At 26.4% G+C, this 19452-nt stretch overlaps 1 protein-coding gene across 1 annotated transcript in view; it reads left to right on the forward strand.

Annotated features, from left to right (window-relative positions):
• Positions 1–17206, forward strand: part of LOC123264873 (protein tweety) — a 28572-nt gene extending 11366 nt beyond the window's left edge. The window contains exons 3-7 of the mRNA XM_044728398.1: positions 2638–3245; positions 7225–7758; positions 9345–9584; positions 11902–12014; positions 16245–17206. Coding sequence (XP_044584333.1) covers positions 2638–3245; positions 7225–7758; positions 9345–9584; positions 11902–12014; positions 16245–16738 — 1989 coding nt within the window. The 3' untranslated portion in view covers positions 16739–17206. The remainder of the gene's footprint in view (positions 1–2637; positions 3246–7224; positions 7759–9344; positions 9585–11901; positions 12015–16244) is intronic.
• Positions 17207–19452: the final 2246 nt, after the last annotated feature.

Consider the following 19452-nt stretch of genomic DNA (forward strand, 5'->3'; position numbering starts at 1 on the left):
AAATTCTCACAGAACAAGAATTTATGATTCAAAAATTTCTCAAAGATTTTATCATAGCAAACGACAATAATAATTAAATGAATATTCATTTAAATATTAATCTACTAAATTTATTCGACATTAGACCAACACATAAGCTTGTTACCGTGTTGTGTCCTTTTATTTATTTATTTATTTCTTTTATTAAAACCCAACAGCCCAGAGGACCAATAACAGGGTTACTCAATAGATACAGAATTGAAGATAGTAACAGAGTATAAACAATATTATACAATATATAATGACTATATAAACCAAAGCTTTAATTCTTAAATGCTAATTATTCCCTTAAATTAATTAATTAATCAATGTTTTCAATGTTTTGACCAGAAGCTAAAGGAAAGTAAAAAATAAAACAAAAAATAGAAACAAAAGATAGTTACACATTCTTAGAGATGATTATGATAGGCTTACAATGTTGAATTCTTGGTACTCAGAGTATGTAGTATCCGAGCAAAAAACAGTTTCACTGTAAAAAAATCGCGCCCAGTCCACGTTCATAAGACTATTAAGAAAAAAAAATTTTATTTCTTTACAAAAAGATATAAAATAAAAAATTAAAAAATCCAAGATACCGATATGGTTGTATATGATTTTCGGAAATTAAAAAAAATTTTTTTGTAAATTTTAAAATTAAAAGCAACAATTTTGGAACGTATTTAGTGTGCGTGGTTACAAAATATTTCACTTTTTATGAAATTCCTAAAATCTATCTACTAGGACTTTTAAAAAAAATTAAAGTACACAATCATGCACACCAAGTACGTTCCAAAATTGGTTTCTTTTAATTTTTAAATTTACAAAAAAATTTTTTTTAATTTCCGAAAATCATATACAACCATATCGGTATCTTGGATTTTTTAATTTTTTATTTTATATCTTTTTGTAAAGAAATAAAATTTTTTTTTCTTAATAGTCTTATGAACGTGGACTTGGCGCGATTTTTTTACAGTGAAACTGTTTTTGCTCGGATTTCAGTATTTTTTGTAATTATAATAAAAATTGACAATTTTAATTTAATACATTTCCGGTGGCAAACTATCCCCTTTAAGCTATAGTTCATGTAAAAGTTATTCTTGCGCCGCCTGGCGTGTGTAATTGCAAGCTGTCAAATATCTTTTTTTCATTGTAGTTTCCCATCTATTATAAGATTAGCACGCATTCTTATATTATTTAGTCTCTGGCCGTCCGCTTTTTACATAAGAAAAAAGTTAAAATCTAAAAATCTGGGTCGCTATAGTTTGTGCTGATTTTTTTTAGTAATTTTAAATAGAAATTATAAAGATAATTGATAATAATCAAGTAATACGCGTAATAAAAAGCATGAACTACTATTATAAAATATCATATAAAAAAAAAAAATCAAAATAAATTTGAAAAAAAATTTGTAACCTCAAAAAACCGTTCTGCTTACGGTATATACACACTCGGTAGTCTGGCTTGAGAACGGAACTTGGCGCCAGACTCTATCGAGTCTGTTGATTATCAGCCAGACTGCTAAGGTTTATTAAGTCTATATTTATTTATTTATTTGTCATTCATTTATTCTTTTTGTCACGAGAAAATTGTGCATGAGAAAAAACAGACGGTCATCCGATTTTATCAATTTTATACTAAAACTATCACTATACTAACACTATCAGATTCATATTCAATCTTAGACGTGATGAACATATCACTCCTTACAGGCATAAATTAAATTGGCTCACAATTAAATCCAAAAGACTACGCTTTAGCTTGCTTTATGTTCAAGCTTCTAAACTCGGGTGAACCCAAGTTTCTTAGAAGTCTTTTTATAGAAGAACCATCTGATATCAGAAAATCTGACAGAATTGCAGCGAAATTTAATAACATTCTTTTCAAAATGCCAAATTTCTCGACTACAATCTACGAGCATTCATTTGTAATCTCTGCAATTCGAATCTGGAAAGAGCTACCCACTGAAGTTATCGAATCACTCAGCCTAGACTCCTTCAAAAATAAAGCTTTTGAATTTTTTGTGAAACTAGAACGAGAAAATGTACTATAAATGTCAAACAGGCCATTTAAAAATTTAAAATAAAAAATTTACATTCTAAATTACTAAAGTATCTAATATGTTACCATTGAAAAAATTAGCTTTCAAATATTGCTCATTGATTCTACTGTTGTTCTCATTCTTATAAATAGTACAGTACTATTGAATTTTGTAACTATGTTATTAAATCATTCAAAATTATTAACTTCCTTAAAATATGATGATGTTATTCTTATATATTTAATATTGTTATACGTGTACTTTATTATAAAAATTATGTATATTATTGTCATTCGGCTAGTTTGTCTTGACATAAAAATTGAATAAATAAATAAATAAAAAAATTATTTGGTTTTAGAAAAATATTCTCTTCAAAATTAGACTCTTGTTTCGAGATATCATGAAACCTTTTTTTCAATTTTTCATGCGCTTTAAAAAAAAAAAATAAGAACAAATTTTAACAAATAAATTTTTCGACTTTTTATGATAAAAAAATAATAGTACAAAAATTAAAACGTTTATTTTTAATCTCAACTCTTAACTTGAATACATTAATAAATAAAACTAAATTAATTTTTCAGAGTCTGGGAATCTTGGGGAGTATTCCAGCTGCCTGGTTGATCTTGACGCTACTAGTATTATTAGTTTACCTCGTAACAAGATGTTGCGATCGAAAACCTCGGCCCAGAAGATCGATAACGCTGTTAAAGTGTTTGCTGGCCATTTTGGCGGTTCTCTGTTCCGGCGCAGTCGCAGTGGGACTCTACGGGAACGACGATGTTCACAACGGACTCGTACAGTTTTTGGACGCTGCCAAAAAGATTGATATGAGTATAGTGTCTGTGAAAAACCAAACCGAGACGATAGATTCGGTTCTCAGGAAAAATTTGAGACCCGGATTGACCGCCTTGGGCGACTATTTGGACACTCCAGTTGCCAATGGGACTGCTTTCAAGTATATGATGGTGATTTGGAAACAGGTGACGGACAACACCTCAATTGCGGTGGAACGCGGTGCGGAACTCAAGAAACACTTGTGCTGCATTAATCTTGGATCTTCGATCGCCGTTGTTGACAAAATTGAATTCTTCAGGTGGCCGGTGACTATGGCTGTACTCAGCGCTCTGCTTGTACTGTGTGTGGTTCTGCTGGTCGGAGTCGCGCGACATTCTCGCTGTGCCCTCATTACGTGAGTATTTTATCGCTCGATAAATTTATTTTAATTATTTAATATTACTTTATGGAAGTACTAAGGGTAGCAGTATCTGTCTGAATATCTTATCACTTCATATTTTATTTATTAACGTTTTAGGGTTGCGGTGATCCATTTAACACTCAAATAGATACTTAAACTGATAAAAATTTAACTTGATTAAGGTAGCTTGGGCTCCAAATGACTTCAACTTGACCCCATATTTTTTATATTCATTCCAAAGATTATGATTTAATACATCTATAGAAAAAAAAATCAGATTTTTTTACCACACCGTTTAAGAGATATAATTAATTAAAGTTTTGCAAAAATACACCATCTCTTATGAGTGTCCTTGTTCAATAACTCCGGAAATGGAGGATTTATAAAAAATCGGCCAACTTGATCCAATAAAAAAAACTTTCCAATAGATAGAACAATGTTTCATACATATTCTATCAAAATTTGATAACGATTTACCACATAGTTTTAATTTAATTAATTTTTTAATATCAAAAATTGGTTTCTATCTTTGTTGTTTCTCGGAGACATTACTCCACCATCTTTATAAGGGAAAAAATGGCGACTTCTCGGTGCGCGGCAAATTTCAAATTGAAATATAATCATAAAGTTTTTTTGCATTAAAATAAATTGTTATTAAACATATATTAAAAGTTCACGTAAATTATAGCAGATTTAATATATTGAAGTGATATTTGCAAATTTAAACAATAAATAAACACCGTAAGCAACTATTTTAAGTACTGACCTTACATAACCTATAACAGTTGTTATTGTTTTGTGACAGCCTAGTACTTGTCAGTTGATATTGCACGACTCATGATGCGAAGCATCAGAGAGTGCTTTACGATCGAAAAATTTTTTTCGCCTCATTTTGGCGGCTATTTTTATTATTATAGCCTTGTTAGTTCACGGAATCAAGATATTTTGCATACTATTGTCGAGATAATTTAATGGAGATTAATTTCATACTTTTTAAAAATTGATTTACTGCAATAGAATTGGAAAAAAACACCAAAATAGGTCAAAAAATTTTCCTGTCCGTCATGTGTGAAACCCGGAAACACTGTAACTTGTGAAAAAATCCATTATTTGAGTTAAATTTTTTTTAAAAAAATTCTAATCGACGATTGTTGGTCACTGAATGCGAATGATTAATTAATTCAGTGTCGTTTAATTGCAATTAATAAAAAACGAAAACTACAAGACTGTATATCTATATATATCCATGTAAAATTAACATGGATGGTGATATATCTATATCTATAGATATTATGTACATTTTATTCCACCAGGGGCGCTAGTGCAGTACCTTCCTACTACAGCTGTTTTTTCGGCAATTAATTTTGAACGATTTAAGTTTTTTTTTTTTTTTTTATATTTCATAATTAAATGAGCATTATGAGTCGTGCACTTTTGGATTTTCCAAACTTTTTTAATAATTATATTATTATAATTATTTGACCATAATTATGAATTGAATTTAATCAATTCAATTCTGATTAGAAATAATTTTATATTTTATACTATTTTTCGAGTGATCTCTTGCAAAAAAGAAAAAAAAAATATCTATCAATTTGACCTCGGAATGCGACGAACAAACTACCTTAAAAAAAAAAAAATCTTGAACCAAGAGTACAATTTTGAAGGAAATCATTTTCAAGAAAATTATTTTCTTCAAAATGGTATTCTTGATTTAGGATTTTTTCTTTAGAATCAAGTTTAATTTTTTATAGATGAGATTTTATTAATCCAATATAAATAAACAATATCATTTTGACTAATAGTGAAAATAAAACTTTTTCATCCACAGTAATTGATCAAGTTATAACTAAAAAAATTGCTTTAGCGTTAAAACTCACTAAGCATTGAATAAATTACAGTAATTAAAAAGTGAAAATTACAAAAAAAAAAAAACGATGCTGAAGTCGTGGCTACGGAAAATTCAATTTTCGGATAGTAGATTTTTTATTTTATTAATTAACCAGCAGTCCACCCCGGCTTCGTACGGGTATTTAACAAAAATTTCAAAATCAATCATAATATAATATAGCCTACACACAATAAACAAATTTGTTGCGCCAAGAAAATTTTAAGAAAAACAAAAGTTATTTTGGAGCAAGAAGAAATTTTATTGATTCAAGAAAATTTTCTTGTCTCAAGAAACTTGGACTTCATTCAAGAAATTTTCAATCTTCTTTAATATTTTCTTGAGCTAAGAAAATTTATACTCCAGTCAAGAATTTTTTTTTTCAGTGTATGTCACCTGAGGATAGAGTAGCTTCCCAACAGTGAAATAATTTTTCAAATCGGTTCAGTAGTTTCGGAGCCTATTCGATGCAAACAAACAAACAAACAAACAAATAAACAAATCTTTGCTCTTTATAATATTATTATTAGTATAGATTACAAAAATTGAATTAATGTTTTTTTTTTTTTAAAGATTAACAATTGAAAAATTTCAGTTTTATTTAGAACTTATAGATGAAAAAAATATAATCGATATCGATGCAATTTTTAATCCCATAATAAAATTGAGATGAAATGTATGTGAAACCAATTTATTCGTGATGTGATTGGTTGAAAATATTTATTCTCAATCTGATTGGTTGAAAGTGAATATAATATACATAAACTACACATAAATATATCATGACCATAAATATGAGGCGCGCGCAAATTTGAATTCTAGTCCCGTATTAAAATAGAGATGAAATGTGTGTGTAACCAATTTATTTGTGATGTGATTGGTCAAATATATCATAAGCATAAAAATATATCCCAACTCCATAATTAGGCGCGCGCAAATGAAATTCTGATTTTTTTTTTTTTTTAAATAGAAAATTAATATTTTTAAATTAAATAATTTGCAACTTTGATCAGCAGACACGATAATTTTTCTTCATTTTGTTTGAAGTATAGTAATTGTTTATTTTTACGGTTCATAATATTTCAATCCATAAAAATTATATTTAAAATTCTTTTTTAACAATCACTTATTTTTTTCTTTAAGTTTATTAAAAATAGAATAATTCAAATTTTAAATAAAATACTTGGGGGAAAAAAAGCTTTATAATGTCAAGCTAAAAATTGAAGCGGAATTCTACGGTGGTACATTCAGTGCGTTATGTCAAATATAAAAAAACAATTGCTGATTTATGTGTAAATTTATTTATTTATTTATTTATTTATTTATCTGGTAAGGAATTCTATAGAGGTGTAAAAACACCTGTGTACAGAACCAGTACAAAAAATAACAGTTTTATAATACATAGACTTTTTTACAAAATTTGTGTCGATAATACAATGCAAAGAAATAATAAGTACAAAAAGTAATTTAAGAGAAATAATTTTTAGAGAAAGAAATACAGAATTATAAATAATTATCAGAAAAAGAAATATCCAATCAAATACTCGCATTTTCCATTACATTTTTTTAGCATATTAACCATTAAAAATTCTTATTCAGTAACTTGACTTTTTTTTAAACAATTTTTTATTAAAATCTATAGTTTTCATATCAGTAGGTATTTTAATATCAATTATAAAGACTTTTTCTTCTCGTTTTTTCACTAATTAATTTTCTTCTTAAATTAATGTTATTTAATTTTAAATAATTTTTATTGATGTATATTGCCGATAAGCGTATGTTGATTAATAAATAAATAAATAAATAAATAAATAATGTCAAATTTTTTACTTTTTAAATTGAGATATAACTAGGTCATTGTGAAATAAAATAATTACTAGAAAATATTTATAATGTCAAGAGACTTAGTGACATTTATGTCTGTCACAAAGTTTAATACTTCTTAAGTGATTAGTTGCAGAATAAAAAAGTTTCATATTGTCGTTCGATATTCAGACACGTACTTCCTGAAAAGTGAAAAACTCCCTTTATATTGACATTTGATTATTTACTAAGCATTAAAAAAAAAAATTTTTTTTTGTGTAGATTTTCTGTATTTGGCCTGTTTGCCGTCATAGTATCATGGTTAATGGCTTCCTTGTACCTAGCAACGTCAGTAGCCCTGGGCGACCTCTGCGTCTCACCTGACAGTTATTTAATGAAAAACAGCCCTTCCGTGATGGTCAGTGAAGTACTTAATTATTACATGCGCTGTGAAAGCACCCAGAATCATCCATTTACTCAACGATTACGAGAAGGACAAATGGCTGCTGGGTTCATGCTATCGAGTTTGAATGCAGTCGAAAAAATCGCATATGAACTCTACGACAAACCGACCCTGCAACCGAAGCTCCAAAGCCTCAAGGACACCGTCATAGATATCAACGGAAGTATGTCGCGCTTGACGGCTCTTCTCGATTGCAAGCCTCTTCACAAGGAATATATTCGAGCTGCCCAAGGTCTTTGTCATCTTGGACTCTATGGTCTGACTTTCATGCTTCTGGCTAGTCTTGCTGCTGGACTGTTTTTTACGATTTTAGTCTGGGTCGATTCTCATACCTGGATTTATATCAGAAAACGGTAATCATTTTACTGGCATGGTCTCCTTAAAATGATTAATTTTAAATAAATTTATCTTTATCAAAATTTTGCTATTTAATTTTTTTTTAAGAGGGATAGCCACTGTGAGGATCGAAAAAATAGGTGATTTTAGGAAATTTTTTTGACTGGGATAATAAAGGAATTTGGGGATCGGTTTTTTTTGTTTTATAAAGTATACATTGAAGATCATTCTCCTAAATTTTGATTAAAAAATATCATGTTGTTACAAAGTTATAAGCATTTTTGTGGAGCACCAAAAAAATTTCCCCCACCACGGTGGGATCTTAACTCAAACTCAAACTCAAAAAAGGATTATTTAAAACAAAAAAACCAAATTGCGTTGTAATCTGCATGCATGTGATTATCGTTCCACGGAGGAGATTTTAAAATTTGGATTTAAAAAAAAATGGCGATATATTGAAAATTTTTCGTTTTTTTTTCTTATTTTTTTGGATTCAAACAGCCCTAAAAAATCTTAAAAATCAAAATTTTTAAAATCCCCTCCGTGCAACTATAGCTACTGAATAGACGAATACGGAAAAAAAAGTAGCAAATCGGTTCATATTTATGCAAATTACAGATCCCACCAGTTCAAAAAAAGTAGTTTTGAGAAAACCGCGTTTTCGTCGGAGCGCCACACGTGCAATGGTCATTTGACACGCTGTCACAAAAATGATTATAACTCGAAAAATATTCGGAATTTTGATATTAAATTCTGGATACATATTTTTGGAATCCCGGAAAAAATAGACTTGGAAAAAATTTTAAAGTTACGAAAAATTCATATTATTTCATTAAAATTATTATAGAATAAAAATAATAATAATAATATTAATATTTTTTTTTTGTCACAAAAAATGAAGCGATCATTCTGGGGGTGCTTGTTTTTCAGGAAAATTGTGGGTGTGATACAATTATTATTATTATCATTTTTATTTTATAATAATTTTAATGAAATAATATGAATTTTTCATAACTTTAAAATTTTTTCCAAGTCTATTTTTTCCAGTCTATTTTTTCCGATTACCATATTTTTGAATGTATGAACTTTGATTTAATAAAAAAAAAATTTTTTTTTTTTTTTTATTTTCATACTGGCTATCCCTCTTAATTCAAATAATAAAAAAAAAATTTAATTAATAGAAATAAATAACGTTATAATATGAAAAAATAATTATATCATAAATTTAAAAGAATAAAAATTTTTTTCTTCGTAAACACTTTTATAATTCTTATCAAAATACTTCAAGCATAAGACATAAAAAACAATTCTGACGAATTGATGATTTATCAATTTTTTTGAATTACGATAAAAAATAAAAAGATAAAACAATGGATAACAATAATAATAGTAATTAAATGACCTTGACCTAATTACAAATTTTTTTAATTACTCATCAATAATCTTATCAATAACGATAATAATTTTTCACTAAATGTAGATAGTAATTTTCTTTCTAGTGAGAAAATTATCAGTCATTGATTAATTCCTATGATTAAAAGTGTTTGCTTACAAACGATTAATTTACAGAACAGATAAACTGAAATAATAAAAATTGTTCCAGAAGGGATTACTCTCAAGTTGACGAGCAGGATCCATTTTTGCCGCCATCAGCAGCGTCGCAGGCGATCGCAGCCAGGACTCTCCGTGGCCAAGGGTCGTACCCGCCTACAGCCCCTTCTCTTAATCCAAATTCTCATGGCACGAATAATACAATTAAGCAGCCTCTTCTGCTAACGCCGCCCCCGCCATCCTACGCTACCGCAACAGCTCGAGCACGTCAGCTGCACGAGAGCATGTTAAAGTTTGTGCATGTTTTTGTTCTTTATTTAATTTTAAATTTATACATATGTTAATTATTTAGAAATCAGTCTATCAGTTTTATGATGATGATACTCTAAGTACCAGGTGTCTGACAATAATTTAATAGTTTGGTTTTTTAATCTGTCTAAAGTATAAAAACTAAATAAAAATTGGTAATTATTTACAAGTGGGGTCAACCCCAATTTTGGGGCATAATTAGATGAAAAATTAGCAATTTCAATTTTTTTTTATTCTGCTTATTTTTACAGCGGATTTATGATAAAAAATTTCGTGAAAGAAAAAAATAAAGATTTAGATAGCTTTTTTGCCTTCAAAAGTTGAAAAAAATTTTGGCTCGTTTTTGAATAAAATTTCTATTTTATCTTTTTTTTATATATTTTTTTTAAATACATAAAAAAAACGAACAATTAAAAAAAAAAAGTTGAATATCACAATTTTCAAAAAAATTTATAAATTTTTTGAAAATTAGTAAAATTTTTTTAAATTGTGATAATTAACTTTTTTATTTTTTAAATTGTTCATTTTTCATGTATTTTTCTAACATGAATTTTATTCATTGAAAAACATGAATAACTAAATAAATTAAAAAAATTTGGTGATTTGGCCATACCCTGTGATATAGTAAACTCTAGTAGTCTCGAAATATTTAAAAATAAAGTTTATGATTACTTGTTTGAGCTAGATTTTTAAATAAGCATATTATATATAGTTAAATATAATTTAAATTAAGTGGAGTTAGTGTTGAATCGATAATCTATAACATTTAAGCAAAAAAATTTTGAAACTTTTCTCTATTGTACTTACAATTACTGTTTTTATAAATCTATTCTTTTGTATATTTTTATTTTATTTTGAATTTGCCATTTGGCCTGTGCCCTGGCATAAATAAAGATTAATCTAATCTAATCTAACTAGGTGCAAAATTAACATTTTCAAATTTTTTTTATTCTGCTTCTTTTTACGGCGCATTTATGATAAAAAATGTAAAAGGAAAAAATAAAGATTTTGATAGCTTCTTTGCCTTCAAAAGTTGGTAAAAACTTTGGCTCTCATGTTATTAAATAAAATAAATATTTTATTTTTTTTTTTTTAAGTTTTTGATATATTTTTTATTTTAAAATTAAATAAAAAACAATGAAAAAAAAAAGTTGAATATAACAATTTTCTAAAAAATTTATAAATTGTAAATTTATACTTTTACCGCTGCTATTTTTGCATTGATAAAAAATTAATTTGGTTCAAGAGAAAAAATCTTGAACAAAGAAAATCATTTTTAAGACAGAAAAATTTTTAAATAAAGTGAAATTTACTAAAACAAAGAAAAATTTATTGATTAAAGAAATTTTCTTTTTGATTTAATGTAATTAAATTTTTCCAAATGGAATGTGAGTGTATTCCATACATGCTTGTAAATTAATTAAAATTTATCAAAATGAATTGAAATTAATAATTTGTCTAAAAATAATTTTTTTTTTATCTTGATCAAATATTTTTTTTCTTGAATCAAAATAATTAAAAAATAATTTTTTAGATATATTTTTTTTTGAAAAACACAAAAAATGAACAATTTAAAAAAAAATTGAATATTATAATTTTATAACAAATTTATAAATTTATTTGAAAATTTGTTAAAATTGTGATAATCAATTTTTTTTTTAAATTGTTCATTTTTTTTATATATTTTCCAAAAAAAAAAATATTTCAATAAAATCAAATAAAAATTTCGTTAAAAAAAATGAAGATTAAAATAATTGACCCCACTTATAAATATTTACCTAAAGATTTTGTTAGACGTCTGTTCATTTTAGCATCATATACAATTAAAGTAGCAAAATCTTGATCATAGATCTTAATCATAGTAATGATTGCTACTTAAATTGTCATAAATCATAATCTTGCAATTACAATTGATAAATAATCGAACAATTTCTTACTATTATTATTATATTATATTATATTATACACAGTCTGGATTTTTCTGCTGCTTAAATAATTTATTTTCTTCAAGATGATAGATCTAAAAAAAAGTTAAATTTTGTTAGAGCTGCTGCTTGCGCCAATAGATGTTAGTTGTGCGTTTTATTAATCAGTGGATAGGATTTTATTACTATATATATTTTTTTTAATCGTATACATAAAAAAAGAGTTAAAGTTTAACGTTTTGGATTTCATATTATTAATTTATTAATTAAATTGATTTAATGATTATTTAATTAATTGATTAATCAAGTATAGTAGTTTATAGGAGAAGAAGAAGAAAGGGTTTGGTGTAATTAATTTTGTTTTAATGATTACAGAGGTGGGGGTGTTAACGGGAGTGGAGGGATCGGAGATCACAAACTGTCTCAGCATAATCAGCAATCGGCAAGTGGACGAGCTGAGCACCGTTCTGGGCACGGAGATCAACCTGGTCAGTACGCAACTTTAAGTAAACAATGCAAAACTCTTGAATCTAATGATTTCTACTGAGGACACGCCCCCTCGGGACCTGGTGAGATTTTTTTTTTGTTTTTACTTTGTTAATTATAGATAATAATTTAAATTATTTTTGAAATAGAGAAAAATTACTCGATTGAGTTCAATTTTAACAAAATTGTACACATTAAACAAAAAAGGCATGAAAACAAATTTTTTTTTAATCATTCTATTTTTTCTGCAAAATCTGAAAAAATTGATAATTTTTTCAAAAATATATAATAAATGTTCAAATCATGAAAAAATTTTTTTAATTTCTTCAGTTTTTCATGTTTTTCAATTAAAAAAATTGATGTTTGAAAAATATTAGAGAAAAACATGACAAGAAAAAAATTTTTTTAATTTTTATGGCCTCGTTTATGGGCACAACCAGTGTGACACCCTAAAAAAAAAAAGGCGATTTTTGGGAATTAAAATAAAAAAAACTTCTGTATGAATTGTTTTTAAATTTTAAGGGTATATTAATACATCTTTTAAGAATATACAGTAAAATTTTTGAAGAAAAAAATTAAATATTTCCCGAGTTGCACGCGATCTCTGACGGTGCTAAAAAAAAAATTGTCCTCCACTGTTGGAGTGATTTCGGACTTCTCCATGAATGAAACCGAAAAAAAAAATTCTGGTTAAACTAGAAGGTATTCTCCGTACAATGACCCTCGATCGAAAAAAAATATCAAAAATTGACCAAATGGCGGCGTTTTAAAAAAAAATTGAATTTTACCCAAAAATTTTGGTCGTTTTTGGCCTGCCAAAATTCAATTTTTGATCAGATCAAAAAACTGGAGGGTCATTGAATGGAGAATTATATACAAAGCATGCAGAAAAAAAATTGGTAGTGATCGGATCATCTTCTTCAAGTAATCACTCCAACAAATTTGAAAAATGCTGTTTAGAGAAAAACTCGTTTTTAAAGATGAAATAATCCTATTCTAACTGTTGAGCGGCTACTCTTTAAATGGCTGTAACTCAAAAACTATTTGAGATATTGATTTAAAATTTTAATATGTTATTTTTAAAGGTATAACCTATCGAAATATGAAAAAAAAATCGATTTTTTGAAAATTTCACACTGCAGTAATAGAAGGATTTCTTAGCATTTAAGAAGATTTCTTTGTACTTAAGAAATCATTTCTTAAACATCATTTCTTAGTATTTAAAATATATTTCTTAGTATTTATAATATTTCTTAGTATTTAAGAAATATTTCTTAAATACTAAAAAATATTTTTTAAATACTAAGAAATGATTTCTTAAATACAAAGAAATCTTTTTAAATACTAAAAAATCTTTCTATCAGTGTGGTTGTGCCCCTTAATCATTCTATTTTTTCTGCAAAATCTGAAATAATTAAAAAATTTTTCAAAAATATATAAAAAATGTTCAAATCATGAAAAAATTTTTTTAATTTGTTCAGTTTTTCATGTTTTTTAATAAAAAAAATTGATGTTTGAAAAACATCAAAGAAAAACAAGACAAAAAAAATTTTTTTTTCATTTTTATAGCCTCGTTTAAATAATGACCTTATTTTTAATTTTAAAATCTCAATTATAAATGCAGTATTAAGTAATTTAGTTTTGAATGTTGAAAGAAAATATTAATAACATTTAGATAATCGTTGGTATCATAAATGTGAACTTAGTCGTTAAATATGACGCAAAAGTTCCCGACAATTAACGACAATTGTTATATTTGTTTCAGTACTTTATAAAGACTTTAGAAGGAAACTTTTAAAATGATTATAGTTATTAACATCTTTAAACTTTATTTTGTTTATAATACGCTTGAGTTAGTTAACATAAAAACTTTCCTTGTTTTCTCAATTAACAATAGTTTATTAAAATTAAATAACTGTTTTAAATATAAAAGCTTAACTTTATTAAAGTGTCGGATTATTTTGCTGTATTACGAATGGAAGTTATGAAAATTGTGACGAGATGATTATTTTATAAACATAAATAAATGCAAAGTTCTTTTAATTTTATTATTTATATTTTCATGTTTAACTTGATGTAAATATAGCGACTGGTTATCCTTTTAGTTATGAGTTATGACTTCAGGCTTTTTTTTTATTTATTGAAAAAAATGAAATTGATCATGACTAGTAAAAAATAAATAGGAGTGTTAGTTCCGTTTTCTTGTAAAAAGTTTTATCTTTCGGATGTGAGTAACAGATTCTAGTTGGCTTGTTTTTTAAAGCGATACCCCAAAAACGAGGGTTGAATTTATCGTTACTTTTTTATCATTTTATCAGGAACTTTATCGAAGGAAGTTTGACGTTGAAATAACTGTAATCATCTTGAAAAAGAATCTTGAAGGTTTGAATTTTTTTACATAACATTTCAAAACTAAATGATACTTTTTTATAAGAACGAATTGCTCATTCTAACTTTTGTTGTTTAGTTTTAAAATAAATTTATTTTTTTCAATTTTAATTTATTTAACATAAAAATAAAAATTCAATAATTTGTTTAATAATTTTGATAAATATTTCTATTTATTCTATTTATTCATTCAATGATATTTAATTAAATGTAAAATAAAATTACAATTATGAATAATTTAATAAAGAAATGAAGCTAAAACTAAATAAGCATTTTTATGAGTTTTTATAATAGCATTTCAATTTTTGAATAGACTGTCATTTATATTATTAAGAGAATAAAAAAAATTTTGTGTCCAGGATAGTCATATGATAAGATCGGTTTTTTTTTATTGGAATTTGATGTCATTGAAAAGGTCGTGACTTGAATTTGTGCATTTTCAAGGTTTCATATCATTTTCACCGACAGTCAATTTAATATGATAAGTATTTAGGATGTATTCGAAAATGCTCTATCTCTAGATACATAGTTAAGAAATGACCTTGTATCTTGTGAACTATTGACATTTTTAAAGATATAAGCTCTTCCCGATGTTACACTCATCGAGACCTTTCATTTGAGTACCCACATTAATTTTTCATATATTTATATATATTGTATATATATGTATATATGAAAAATATATCAAATTGCATGTGGGTACTCAAATGAAAGCTCTTGATGAGTGTAACATCAGGATGAGCTTATATTTTTAAAAAGGTCAATAATTAAGAAATGACCTAGTATCTTGTGAAATATTGACATTTTTAAAGATATAAGCTCATCTCGATGTTACACTCATCAAGACCTTCCATTTGAGTACCCACATCAATTTTTCATATATTTATATATAATATATATATATGTATATATGAAAAATATATCAAAATGCATGTGGGTACTCAAATGAAAGGCCTCGATGAGTGTAACATAGAGATGAGCTTATATCTTTAAAAACCTCAATCGCTAAGAAAGTACAGTGCAATTTAACATAATTAAGAAACGACCTTGTATCCTGTGAACTATTGACATTTTTAAAGATATAAGCTCATTTCGACATTACACTCATCGAGACCTTTCATTTGAGTACCCACATCAATTTTTCATATATTTATATATAATATATATATATGTATATATATATATATATATATATATATATATTTATATATAATATATATATATGTATATATGAAAAATATATCAAAATGCATGTGGGTACTCAAATGAAAGGTCTCGATGAGAGTAACATCGGGATGAGCTTATATCTTTAAAAACCTCAATCGTTAAGAAAGTACAGTGCAATTTCACCAAAGTCATTATTCAATAAAGCAAAATTTTATTTATTTATAGTTTACTAGTCACGGCAGTCACGTAGTGACTGCTAGATTGCTAGTAAGAATTAAATATATATCTTCAATAACTTATTATCTATTTTAATAAATGAAGAATTATTTTTTAAACATTCATAGCGAAAAAAAATATCAAACCAATAGACATTATATCAAATTGTCTAAGATGTATACAATAATATTTTGTCAATATGTTGTTAGTTGAGAAAATGATAAATTTTCATAACAAAATCGTTACTTTAGTAACTTTATTTAATTCAATATAAAGTAGTAATTCAATTGTTGATTTTTATTTTTAAAAATTATTTTATACATACATTTAAATAATATTTCCAGTATTTATCCTTGCAGATAAAAAATAATAAATGTTGTAAAAAAAATTCTTAAGAACATAATTAATCATAAAAGCTGAAAAATAAAATATAAAATAAAGAATCTTTTTTTTAATTTTAGGGAGGGAACCTCCTTGGACTCCAAGTGTGGCGTCCTTCACCGGTACAATGTCTCATAACTCCCACGGACCTGCCCACCTAGCGACATTTCAAGACTCTCGCAAGACCCAGACGCTGGACCCGAAGAATCTCGCAAACCTAAAACGCGGACCGACCCCAGCGTGGAATCAAAATCGACCACTGCCTCCAAACCCGAGCCAGCCATCCTGGGAGTTCGAATCGCGGTCGCAGACCAACATGAATCAGTTCCGGTCATTGATGAAGAACAAGACGCCGAACATCAGAGTCCAGGACCAAGTTCAGGACCAAGTGAGAACTCTCGACCGAAACTTCTCTCGTGGGCAGTTCAATGGCGCAGCTCCCAACAACGTAGTTCCTAATATGTACGGAACATACAACCGCGCTCAAGCGCGCCAGGAAAAGGCCTCCGCTATTCCTACTCTCAGCCAGGTCCAAGGTAGCGATCCCAACCTTTACGCTGTTACGGAGTTATAAGATCTTACAGCTTATATCATGAGACAACAGAGATAAGATCTATGAGATAATAGATAATACAACTTAAAATGGTCCTAATTAATAAGACATAATACGGTGTATAATAATATTATTAATTATTATTATTATTATACGCTGTCTGATATTTAATATATTTACGAAGAAACCAAAGTTTTAACAGGTGAAAAATATATCGAGACTGAGATTAATATTTATAATGAACAAAAGAGGGGGCGAAGAATCTCGGACAAACTCAACAATCGAAATATTTATACAATGAGATTTATAATTAATGTGTAACGACCTGAATCTCAATCAAAATGCCAGACATTTATTATTATTACTAAATTCTATTATGGTGATTAATATCACGATAGATTATACACCCTAGGACTGTAAAATTGGTGACACTTTTGTTTTTTTTTTTTTATGTAGATCTAATTAAAATTACTACCTAGGGAAGTAGACGTCAATAGATATCGATATCACATTTAATGTGAGAGAGAATACCAAAAGACAATTTTTAAAGATTATTTATAATATATGTTTAAAATATTATTATATCGCGCAAATTATTTGTATTTTATGTTTGTACTGCGAGTCTCGAGAGGATGATTATTTACTTACTCTCTTTAAAAATATTCATTGAAAAAAATTCACTGTCATGAAATTTGAATTTTTTTCAATAATTCCAATTGATCTAAATTTCTCAGTATATATCTATTTTTTTTTAGTCTCGAGTGAGAAATTGTTACTTTTTGATGTTTTAAAAGCTCTCTCCAAAGAACAGCTTATAAAAAAATTTTTAAGAAGTCGCTCCAAATTTTTTTAAATTTCAAAAATCGTCAAAAATCGAATTTTTTTTTTTTTATTTATTTTCTCGTTACGTCATAATTTTATAGACTAAAAAAAAAGTTTTTCCTGAAAGTTTCAATTCAAAATTTAAATTTTGAAAGGTCGCTCATAATTTTTTTTTAATTTATTAGTGACTATTTAATTGCATTAGCATTTTTTGACTCTGAAATTTAAAAAAAATTATGAGCGACCTTTCAAAATTTAAATTTTGAATTGAAACTTTCAAAAAAAAATTAAAAAAAAAAGAAACATTTTGATTTTTAACGATTTTTGAAATTTTAAAAAAATTTGGAGCGACCTCTTAAAAATTTTTTTTTGAGCTGTTCTTTGGAGAGGGTTCTTAAAACATCAAAAACTGACATTTTTTTACTCGAGAATCAAAAAAAAAAAATAGTCGGTTTTTTTACGCCAACCTAATATCTATAGATATATAATTTGCATAGAGCTAATTTTTTTAATTTTTTTCAATGAATATTTTTAAACAGATTAATGGCGGCGGTAAAATTTGAAAATTTATCTTTTTGATTTTTGATATTTATAACTTTCTTTTCGATGATAAATTTCAACTGGTTAAAATTGTCTACGAGACATGAAAATTAAGTTAGCCGACATTTAAAAATATTTACAATTTTTTTTCATTGAAAAAATTATTACAAAAAAATAAAAAAAAAATTTCATATGCAAAAAATTTAAAAACTGTGAGTGTAATTTTTAAGAAATATTTTTTTTGTTCTAATTTAATTATTAAAAAAAAAAATTTTAAATGTCGGCTAACTTTAGTATTATCTACGAGACTTTTGTAATTATTTATTCAATTTTTTGTTTATTTTAAAATTAAATTTATACTTTTACCGCTGCTATTTTTACATTGATAAAAAAATTAATTTGGTTCAAGAGAAAAAATCTTGATCCAAAAAAAATCATCAAAGTTTAAAGAACTTTTCTTATTGATTTAACGTAATTAAAATTCTTCTTGGTTAAAAATTTCTTCTCTTGAATAAAAATAATTTTTCCATCAGTGTAACAAACTCATAAAAAATTCACCTCTTATTTATTTAATAATAATAATTATCCCACCTTATCTAGATGATAATTATAAAACTAAACAACAGTTACCAATTAAATATTTATTATTTAAAGTAACAATTTTTACAGGTCCATCCTATTAACTACAATTCTGTTAAAATTTTTTTATTTTCTTCGACCGTATAGTAAAATTACTATTACTTTTTTGAAAAAATAATTTATATTTAAAAAAAAAATTAATATCTAATTACAAGGGTTTAAATACTTTCATCGATTTCTGTGTTTAAAGTAATAAAAAATAGCTAATAAAACTGCCACTGCTCAGGCGACCGATACACTTTCAGTACAAACCGTAATCCGGTGGTACGTTCCCAGTTGGAAGTTATAATAATAATTATTGAGTTATTACATGTAAGCCTGGGAACATAATAAAAAAAAAGGTTCTAAAATAATAATTATTTAAAATATGTTCATGCGGAAAGATTGTATTGTACTGAAGATCATAAAAATTATAAAAAAATAATACAAAATCGCTACAACGAAACCTACGGCGAATTCCGCAATTAAGTTCGATGTTAACTTTGTAAATACGTAGATAAAATATAAGAATTAAATAATAAATAATAAATTACAGGTAAAGTGTAAAGTGTGGCAATTTAAAGAGGTATAATCATAATATTTAATTGTATGTCATGGTATTTAACTTCGTTTAAAATTACTGTTTGTTTTTTCATGAAAATTAATATGACATTAAAGTTAGCAGTCACTTAACCATTTTTTAATTTTTTTTGTCAAATAGATTTTTTCAAAAAAATCATTTTTAAAAAATTGCA

The sequence above is a fragment of the Cotesia glomerata genome, linkage group LG5 (genome assembly GCF_020080835.1).
Source record: "Cotesia glomerata isolate CgM1 linkage group LG5, MPM_Cglom_v2.3, whole genome shotgun sequence".
Taxonomy (NCBI): domain Eukaryota; kingdom Metazoa; phylum Arthropoda; class Insecta; order Hymenoptera; family Braconidae; genus Cotesia; species Cotesia glomerata.